The sequence below is a fragment of the Podarcis filfolensis genome (assembly GCF_964270895.1).
Source record: "Podarcis filfolensis genome assembly, chromosome: 2".
Lineage (NCBI taxonomy): Eukaryota > Metazoa > Chordata > Lepidosauria > Squamata > Lacertidae > Podarcis > Podarcis filfolensis.
Window position 1 is genome coordinate 11,049,798 of NC_139605.1, and position 10,452 is coordinate 11,060,249.

A 10,452-nucleotide genomic window follows, 5' to 3' on the forward strand; every position below is an offset into this window, starting at 1 on the left:
TTTTTGTCTCTCTTAAAGATATCGTTTAGTTGATGGTACTGTAACCAGTCAGTTACAGCTTCCCTTATCTCTTCAAAATCTTTTAATTTCAGTTGGTTTTCAACTTCAGTTAACAGCTCTGTATAAGTCGGCCAATTACTTCTCATATTCAATTTTTTTCAGAGATATTGCTTCCAAGGGGGAAAGCCACCAGGGTGTTTTTTACTCAAGCAAATTTTTATACTTCTCCCATACCCTAAAAATTGATTTTCTTACTGTATGATTCTGAAAAGCTCTATGCACCTTGGCCTTTTCCTACCATAAATATGCATGCTATCCATTATTTGTGTCCTTCCAAATCTAAAATACAGTATCTGTGTTTTCCAATGTAATCCATTCCCGGTTCTAGCAGATACAGGATGTTTCATAATAAAGTTTCAAACCCGGCAGGGCAAAACCTCCTCTCTCTCTTACATCTGTTAATAATTTATTTTTAATCCTTGATTTTGTCCCTTGGATAGCTTGAAAAAGAGGATTAGACTGATGTCTGTGCTCCGCCCTTGTGGTCCTAGGCAATAATGCTTCTTAATACTAGTTCCGGGAAAGCACAGGAAGGCACAGGTCGCTTGTACTCAAATCCTGCTTGCTGGCTTCCCACAGGCATCTAGTTGGCCACTGTGAGAACAGGATGCCTTTGCCCAATCGAGCAGACTCTTCTTATGTTCTAATACAGACATCCCCTAACTTGGCCCTCCAGATGTTTTGGGACGACAACGTCCATCATCCCTAGCTAACAGGAACAGTGGTCAGGGATGATGGGAATTGTAGTCCCAAAACATCTGGAGGGCCAAGTTTGGGGGTGCCTGTTCTAAGATATTGCAATATTTTTACAGTTACATGTGGCATAGTAACATGAAAGTTTGACTTCTTAGTCATAGGAGAGACTGCTACTTGAGCCTCTGATCCTTTCCTCCCTGGACAAAGAGAAATACAGAGATGTGTCTAAGAAGCCAATTCCACCACAGATTATAAAATAATGCAGTTTATTAAGTGTGAATGGAGTGATCATGTGTTTTTCTTGCCATTATCTCACCTGCATTCCTAAAATGGAACATAGAGAGGAAAGTGGAGAAAAGAGACAGTGTTAAAATAAGAGAAGGTGCATACTGGGACTGAAATGTGTTCAGTTCCTTTCTTGTCTTTCTTGTAAGTCTTAACAGGATTCTCTTCCCCCTCCCTCACTCCCAAACAGGTGAGGAAGATGATGGCCAGAATTCTATGGAGCCATCTGTGAATTCATTGGGAAGAACAAAGAAACAGTTTAAATGCATGGAATGTGGGATGTGTTTTAGTCACAGTGGAAGATTGAGGACACATCAACAAATTCACATAGAGGAGAAACCATTTAAATGTACTGACTATCGAAAGAGATTCAGGGAAAATGGAACTCTTAGAAAACATCAACGACCTCACACAGAGGATAAACCATTTGAATGTATTGAATGTGGAAAGTGCTTCACTCAAAATGGAAAGCTTAGAATACACCAACGAACTCACACGGGGGAGAAACCATTTAAATGTATTGAATGTGGAAAGAGCTTCAGTGAAAGTAGAGCACTAAGAAAACATAAACGAACTCACACAGGGGAGAAACCATTTAAATGTATAGAATGTGGAAAGAGCTTCAGTAGAAGTGAACACCTTAGAATACATCAACGAACTCACACGGGGGAGAAACCATTTGAATGTATTGAATGCGGAAAGCGCTTCAGTGTAATTGGAAACCTTAGAAATCATCAACGAACTCACACAGGAGAGAAACCATTTGAATGTATTGAATGTGGAAAGTGCTTCAGTCGATATGGAACACTTAGAATACACCAACTAACTCACACGGGGGAGAAACCATTTAAATGTATTGAATGTGGAAAGTGCTTCAGTCGATATGGAACACTTAGAATGCACCAACGAACTCACACAGGGGAGAAACCATTTAAATGTATTGAATGTGGAAAGAGCTTCAGTGAAAGTGGAGCACTAAGAAAACATCAACAAACTCACACGGGAGAGAAACCATTTAAATGTATTGAATGTGGAAAGAGCTTCAGTAGAAGTGAACACCTTAAAATGCACCAACGAACTCACACGGGGGAGAAACCATTTAAATGTATTGAATGTGGAAAGAGCTTCATTCACAATGGACACCTTAGAAGCCATCAACTAACTCACACGGGGGAGAAACCATTTAAATGTACTGAATGTGGAAAAAGCTTCAGTGAAAGTGGAGACCTTAGAGTACACCACCGAACTCACACGGGGGAGAAACCATTTGAATGTACTGAATGTGGAAAGAGCTTCAGTGAAAGTGGAAACCTTAGAAGACACCAACGAACTCACACGGGGGAGAAACCATTTGTATGTATTGAATGTGGAAAGAGCTTCAGTCGAAATGGAACACTTAGAATACACCAACAAACTCACACGGGGGAGACACCATTTAAATGTATTGAATGTGGAAAGAGCTTCAGTCAATATGGACACCTTAGAATACACCAACGAACTCACACAGGAGAGAAACCATTTAAATGTATTGAATGTGGAAAGAGCTTCAGTCAAAATGGACACCTTAGAAGCCATCAACTAACTCACACGGGGGAGAAACCATTTAAATGTACTGAATGTGGAAAGTGCTTCAGTCAAAATAGAACACTTAGAATGCACCAACGAACTCACACGCGGGAGAAACCATTTAAATGTATTGAATGTGGAAATAGCTTCAGTCGATATGGAAACCTTAGAAGCCATGAACTAACTCACACGGGGGAGAAACCATTTAAATGTACTGAATGTGGAAAGTGCTTCAGTCTATATGGAACACTTGGAATGCACCAACGAACTCACACGGGGGAGAAACAATTTAAATGTATTGAATGTGGAAAGAGCTTCAGTGAAAGTGGACACCTTAGAAAACACCAAAAAATTCACACGGGGAGAAACCATTTAAATGTATTGAATGTGGAAAGTGCTTCAGTCAAAATGGAACACTTCGAATACACCAACGAACTCACACGGGGGAGAAACCATTTAAATGTATTGAATGTGGAAAGAGCTTCAGTGAAAGTGGAGACCTTAGAGTACACCACCGAACTCACACAGGGGAGACATCATTTGAATGTATTGAATGTGGAAAGAGCTTCAGTCGATGTGGACACCTTAGAAGACACCAACAAACTCACACGGGGGATAAACCATGTGAATGTATTGAATGTGGAAAGAGCTTCAGTCAAAATGGACACCTTAGGAAACATCAACGAACTCACACAGGAGAAGCCATTTACCGTATTTTTCGCCCCATAGGACGCATTTTCCCCCCTCCAAAAATGAAGTGGAAATGTGTGTGCGTCCTGTGGGGCGAATGCAGGCTTTCGCTGAAGCCTGGAGAGCGAGAGGGGTCGGTGCGCACCGACCCCTCTGGCTCTCCAGGCTTCGCGCAGATCTCCGCAAGCTGTGGGAGCCCACGCCGGGTTCCGACGGCTTGCGGAGAGTTGCCTGCACGCCAAAGGCAACTCAGTGCGCCCAGACTTTGTGCTGCTCTCCGAAAGGCGCGGGAGCCCGGTACTGGGCTCCTGTGGCTTGCGGAGTGTTGCCTGCATGCCACACCCCTTTCTTTACCACTCAGGAAGGGAGGGAGAAACGGGTCAGGCGGGCGTGCACAGTTCAAACCACGCCCTCCCCCCCGCCCAGCGCGAGGCGCCCGCTCTGCTTCCCGCTTCCATGTTGTTGCCTGAGGGGAAGACGCCGACGCCGCCACAAGGAGGATGGGAGAAGGAGGCTGAGGCAGCAGGGGCGGGCGAAGCCTCTGGGGTGCTGAGTGGAAGGAGGGCGGAGAAGGGGACGGAGGAGTAGGAGGCGGCGCTGACAGGCGAGGAGGGAAGGCGAGCGGGAAGGCGGCTGCTGCTGCTGCTTCTGTGGCGCAGCGCGGAGACCGGCCTCCTCCGCAGGCGCTGCCTCTCATTCTCCCTCCCCCGTTTTCTTCTCCCCCCCCCTTTTCCTCCTCCCCCTCCCTCGGACTCCCCCCCCTCAGAGCTGCATCGGGGAAGGAGGCGAAGGAGGGATGAGATAATCCCCGAGGTGAAGGGGGGAGGACAGGCCGGGAGGGGGCTTGATTAGGGGAGGGGGCTCTTTCAGGGTGGGGAGCATCTCTTGCTCCTCCTCCTGGAAAGGGGCATTTTTTTTATCTTCTGGCGGGAGGGGGGAGGTAGGTAAGTTTAGGGATCTAAATAGAGGTGGCATGGAGGAAGGAAGGTGCTGCCTCCAGATGAGGAGGGGGGTCTGAAGCCTCTTTTTTTGGGCAAGGGGGTTTGGGGGGAAAATGAGAGATCAGAGGCACGGTTTTGGGGGGGTTACATGTAGGGTGTTTTGAATTGGGTTTTTGGGGGAAGGGGTAATACAAAGCCTTGGCTTTGGGGTGAGTGCGAGTGGGGTGGGTTTTTTAGGGATCAGCTCAGGGCAGCCATTTAGGAGGCACAGGACAAATTGGGGGTTCTTGAGGGGGTGAAGGTGAGCCGCTGCCAAGACCCCTATCTGTATTTTCTCTACTGCTGTCCTGAGGTTGCTGTTCAGGTGGATAGCAGCCTGCTGCCCGGAGCGCGGGGCAGAGCGCCCCGCGCTTCAGGCAGATATCCTTTTCTCCTCTAAAAACTACGGTAGGTACGTTTTTAAAAGCTCGGGCTTCCCCCGCGGCTGGGGGGGGGAATAAATTTTTTTTTCTTTATTTCCCCCCCAAAAAACTAGGTGCGTCCTACAGGGCTAAAAATACGGTAAATGTACTGAATGTGGAAAGAGGTTCAGTCCATATCGACACCTTATAAGACACCAACTAACACATGGGGAAGAAACCATTTTAATGTATGGCATGTGGAAGGAGCTGCAGCAAAAGTAGAGCACTTAGAATACACCAACTAACTCATACAGGGGAGAAACCATTGGAACGTATTCAGTGTGGGAAGAGCTTCAGCAGGAAGGATAAACTTACATTACATTGGCGAACTCCCAAAGGGGAGAAGCTTAAGTCAATATGGAACCTTAGGAAACATCCACTGACTCACATGGGGAAAACCAGATTGATGAAATGTGGAAAAAGCTTCAGAGGGAGTGGAGACCTTAATATTCATAAGATAATTCACACAGGCGGGAAACCATATAAATGTATGGAGTTTTCCACTCAGGTTTCCCAGATTTCCTGGGAAGTGAAGATGATTGTCAAGTCTCTGGATGTACAGAAAAGAATTTCAATAATAATAATATTTTTTATTTGTACCACGCCCATCTGGCTGGATTTCCCCCGCCAATCTTGGTGGCTTCCAACAAAATATTGAAATAGGTCGGAGCCAAACAGTACAAATTGAGAGCATTTGCAGATGATTTAGTATTGACGTTACAGGAGCCAGAATCTAGTACTAAAAGGGTTTTAGAACTAATTCAAGAATTTGGTCAAGTGGCAGGATTCAAACTGAACAAGTCAAAAACTAAGGTTTTAGAGAAAAATTTAACACCGATTGAAAGAGAGAGGTTTCAGAATGAGACAGGTCTGACTGTGGTTAAGAAAGTGAAATACTTGGGGATTAACATGACAGCAAAAAATGGGAACTTATTTAAAGATAATTATGAAAAATGTTGGACGGAAGTGAAAAAAGACTTAGAAATTTGGTCAAATTTGAAGCTTTCCTTGTTGGGTCGAATTGCAGCTATAAAGATGAATGTATTGCCTAGAATGCTGTTTTTGTTTCAAACACTGCAAATTGTAGACAAGATGGATTGTTTCAAGAAGTGGCAGAAAGATATCTCTAGATTTGTCTGGCAGGGCAAGAAGCCCAGAATAAAATTCAAGATATTAACTGATGCAAAGGAAAGGGGTGGATTTGCCCTGCCAGACTTTAAACTTTACTATGAATCAGCAGCATTCTGCTGGCTGAAAGACTGGCTGCTTCTTGAGAACACAGACATTTTGGATTTAGAAGGTTTTAACAATGTTTTCGGGTGGCATGCATATTTGTGGTATGACAAGGTTAAAGCACATAAAGCATTTAAGAACCATATTGTAAGGAAAGCTTTGTTCAATGTTTGGATAAGATATAAGGATTTATTGGAAAATAAAACCCCAAGGTGGCTGTCACCAATGGAAGCAAAAGCCCAGAAAAAGCTCAATATGGAGGCCAAATGGCCGAAATATTGGGAAATTTTGGAACAAGAGGGAGATAGACTAAAACTGCAGAGTTTTGAGAAACTAAAAAACAAAGTGCGAGATTGGCTTCATTATTATCAGATAATGGAGGCATATAATTTGGACAAGAAAATTGGCTTCCAGGTGGAAAAATCAAAATTAGAAACAGAACTGTTAGAACCCAAAACTAAGATTTTGTCAAGGAGGTATAACTTGCTGTTGAAATGGAATACTCAGGATGAAACGGTGAAATCTGCTATGATTAAATGGGCACAAGATGTCGGACATAACATTATGTTTGCTGACTGGGAACAGTTGTGGACCACAGGTATGAAATTTACGGCATGTAATGCCTTAAGAGAGAATATTATGAAAATGATATACAGGTGGTACATGACCCCAGTCAAGCTTGCAAAAATATATCATTTGCCCGATAATAAATGTTGGAAATGTAAAGAAACTGAAGGTACATTCTTTCACCTTTGGTGGACGTGCCCAAGAATTAAGGCTTTCTGGGAAATGATCTATAATGAAATGAAAAAGGTATTTAAATATACCTTCCTGAAGAAACCAGAGGCCTTCCTTCTGGGCATGGTCGGCCAATTGGTGCCAAAGAAGGACAGAACTTTTTTTATGTACGCTACAACAGCAGCAAGAATACTTATTGCAAAGTATTGGAAGACACAAGATTTACCCACTTTGGAAGAATGGCAGGTGAAGGTGATGGACTATATGGGATTGGCAGAAATGACTGGCAGAATCTGAGACCAGGGAGAAGAGACGGTGGAAGAAGATTGGAAGAAATTTAAAGACTATCTACAGAAACACTGCAAAATTAATGTATGTTAGAATGATGTTGGATAGAAATTAAGTGGTTTCCAGCTGTAATGCTTTAAGAATATGGAAAAAGGGTATAAATAGGTAAAAACATAATTAAAATGATCTTGGATTGGAAATAAGTGGCATTAGCAACAAAGTTAATAAGAATATGCAAAAATGAATTGATAATGGATGAAAATACTGAGTTATAAAATGTTAAATTATAGAGATAAGATAAATGGAAGAGGGTAAGGATTTGCTGATTTGATTATTTAAATGGGAATACAAGAAGGGGAGGTGTAAGGAAGTCAAAGAAACAAGCAAATGAGTTTTAAGTTATGAAAAAGAATTGTTTTTTTAAAAAAATTATTTTTTCTGTGTGTTCTTATTCTTTTGTTTTTTTTATTATGTGTTTTTGTATATTTGTTTTTGTAAAATCTTAATAAATATTTCATAAAAAAAACCCAAAATATTGAAATACAATAGTCCTTCAGATATTAAAAGCTTCCCTAAACAGGACAGCCTTCAGATGTCTTTTAAAGTCTGGTGGCTGTTTTTTCCTTTGACATCTGGTGGGAAGGTATTCCACAGGGAAGGCACCACTACCAAGAAGGCCCTCTGCCTGGTTCCCTGTAATTTCGCTTCTCACAGTGAGGGAACTGCCAGAAGGCTCTTGGTACTGGACCTCCATGTCCAGGCAGATTGATGGGGGTGGAGACTCTCCTCCCGTCACCAGTCTAGCTGCCGCATTCTGGATTAGTTGTTGTTTCCGGATCACCTTCAAAGGTAGCCCCACGTAGAGTGCATTGCAGTAGTCCAAGCAGGAGATAACTGGAGCATGCACTACTCTGGCAATACAGTCTGCAGGCACATAGGGTCTCAGCCTGCGTACCAGATGGAGCTGGTAAACAGCTGCCCTGGACACAGAATTGACCTGTGCCTCCATGGACAGCTATGAGTCCAAAATGACTACCAGTCTGTGCACCTGGTCCTTTACTTGCACAGTTACCCCATTCAGGACCAGGGAGTCCTCCACACCTGCCTGCCTCCTGTCCCCCCAAAACAGGACATCTACCTTGTCAGCATTCAACTTTAATATGTTAGCCGCCATCCATCCTCCAGACACTCACACAGGACTTCCACCATCTTCACTGGTTCTGATTTGAAAGGAAGGTTGAGCTGGGTATCCGCATACTGGTGAACACCCAGCCCAAACCCCCTGATCTCTCCCAGCAGCTTCATATAGATGTTGAAAAGCATGGGGAGAGGACGGAACCCTGAGGCACCCCACAAGTGAGAGCTCAGGGGTCTGAACACTCAACCCCCAACACCACTTTCTGAACACGCCCCAGTGTATAACAGTGCCTCTAGCTCCCAGCCCCTCTAGACGGTCCAGAAGAATGTTATGGCCGATGGTGTCAAAAGCCTCTGAAAGATCCAGCAGAACTAGGGAACAGCTCTCACCTTTGTCCCTAGCCCGCCGGAGATCATCGACCAGCGTGCCCCAGTCTGTTTCAGTCGCATGATGAGGCCTGAATCCCAACTGGAAGGGATCCAAATGGTCCATGTTATGTACTGAGTTGAATAGGATCCAAACTGCAGCAGTCTGATTGGTCCTAGAACAATAGGATCCAAAATGCAGCAGTCTGATTGGTCCTAGAACAATAGGATCCAGAATGCAGCAGTCTGATTGGTCCTAGAACAATGCAGCAGTATGATTGTGTCAGGGAATTGACATCGGAGCCAGAAGTGGAGGCAAGGCTCCCAAGCGATGCCGGAGAAGGGCCCAGCAGGGAGAGAGGGAACTCATCGGCTGGGGAAGGAAATCAGCGTAACACCAGGGATAAAGGGGGGCGGATGGGGGAATCGGAGAGGGGGCTCCAGGACTCTTCGCCGCCGGAGACCAGCGGGGAGAGCACAGGTCCTCCGCTACCCACACCCACTCTGCGCAGAAGAGTTCTGCGCAGGGAAAGTAGGCTTAGACTTGGCGTCAAAGAACTTCTTTGCTGGAAGAAGTTCAAGAAACGCCCACTGACGGATTCTGCTAGCGACTGAACAGCCATGAAGTGAAGGGCTGTCCAGCCAGGAAAAGGTTTAACCAGCAACCTAGCCAGGAGTGGCAGCAACTTATGCACGAGCAACCCCATATAACCATTACAGCAATCTGTCAGTCCCTGACGTTGCTTGTGCACAGCGACAGGCAGGCAGCACCATGAGCCAAACCGGAGGAGCCGGCGCCACGGAGCAAGCAGCTGGAGTGCAAAATCTGCTGGAGAGGAACCGAGATTTGGAACAGCATGTGGCTCTGCTGACGGCGCGGCTAGACGAAAGGCGGATTCAGGATGCACAGGTCAGACCCACCCCCGTCGCAAGGAAGGTACCGGGACTGGTACACAAGTTTGGGGGGAAGCCCCAGGACTATAACACGTTCCAAACGGAAATAGAGTACGCTTTGGAACTGCAGCATAATGACTTTGCTGATGATGGGGAAAGGGTGGCCTATATTGTCGGGCAACTACAAGATGGGGCCCGGGAATGGATCAGGCCCCTAATGGCGACGCAAAATGCTGCCTTGAAGGACCTTAGGAATTTTTTTGGAGCAATGGATGCAATGTATTCCAGTGAAGTGGAGCAAAATGTGACTCGATGGGAATTGATGGGGTGCAAGCAGGGGAGCCAATCAGTTAGAGACTACTAGTTGCGTTTTGCGATGCTGATCCACCGGCTCGGGTGGGATCTGGATTCTGAACCCATTCAAATGTTGTTTGAGGAGGGGTTATCCCCAACGGTGAAGGACGAGCTTTCCCGCGCGCCCCGCCCGCAGTCGATGGATCAGCTGACCAAGGCTGTGCTTGCGATTGGAGTAAGACAGGAAGCGCGGGCTCAGGAGAAGCGTGAAGGGAGAGGGGAATGTTGCCATGACTACCGCATTTCTGAAATACCGAGGCAGCCTTCCCAGCCGGCGGAGCCAATGGAAATAGATAGCGCGAGAGAGAGAGAGAGGTTTCAAACTCCAGTGAAGGTCGCAAGAAGGAGGGAAAGGATTGGAAAACCACCAAGAAGTGTTTCCTCTGCCAACGGCCAGGACATTTTGCCAGGGTCTGCCCTCAAAGAAAGGCATAGCAAGGGATGGTGGGAGCCGCTGGCTGTGAGGAGGAGGGGGGAAAGGGGCAGGCGCAGAGAAACGCCAACGCTTGGCTGCCAATCAGCGGGCACAGCAGCCAGGCCAGCAACCAATAGAAGTGCCCCAGCCAGACCCCCCCAAGGCAGCTATAGCCATAGAAGTGGTGCTAGAACTCCCAAATGGGCACCCAGTTAAGGTGAAGGGGCTGCTGGATTCAGGCAGCTCCTGCAATTTCTTCAGCAAGGACTTCGCACTGGAGCACCAACTCCACCTGCTGCCCCTGGATTTTCCCTTGAAAGTGACCACC

The 10,452-nt window shown here is 45.8% G+C and overlaps 2 protein-coding genes across 3 annotated transcripts in view; both read left to right on the top strand.

Annotated features, from left to right (window-relative positions):
- LOC310758102 (uncharacterized protein) overlaps positions 1-2,983 on the top strand; it is a gene marked incomplete at its 3' end in the record, with an annotated part of 30,240 nt that extends 27,257 nt beyond the window's left edge. Inside the window, exons 3-4 of the mRNA XM_083604039.1 lie at positions 1,232-2,926; positions 2,973-2,983. Coding sequence (XP_083460165.1) covers positions 1,232-2,926; positions 2,973-2,983 — 1,706 coding nt within the window. The remainder of the gene's footprint in view (positions 1-1,231; positions 2,927-2,972) is intronic.
- The window catches only part of LOC310756789 (uncharacterized protein), a 56,748-nt gene that overhangs the window by 6,165 nt on the left and 40,131 nt on the right, over positions 1-10,452 (top strand). The gene's annotated exons all lie outside the window — the stretch shown is intronic.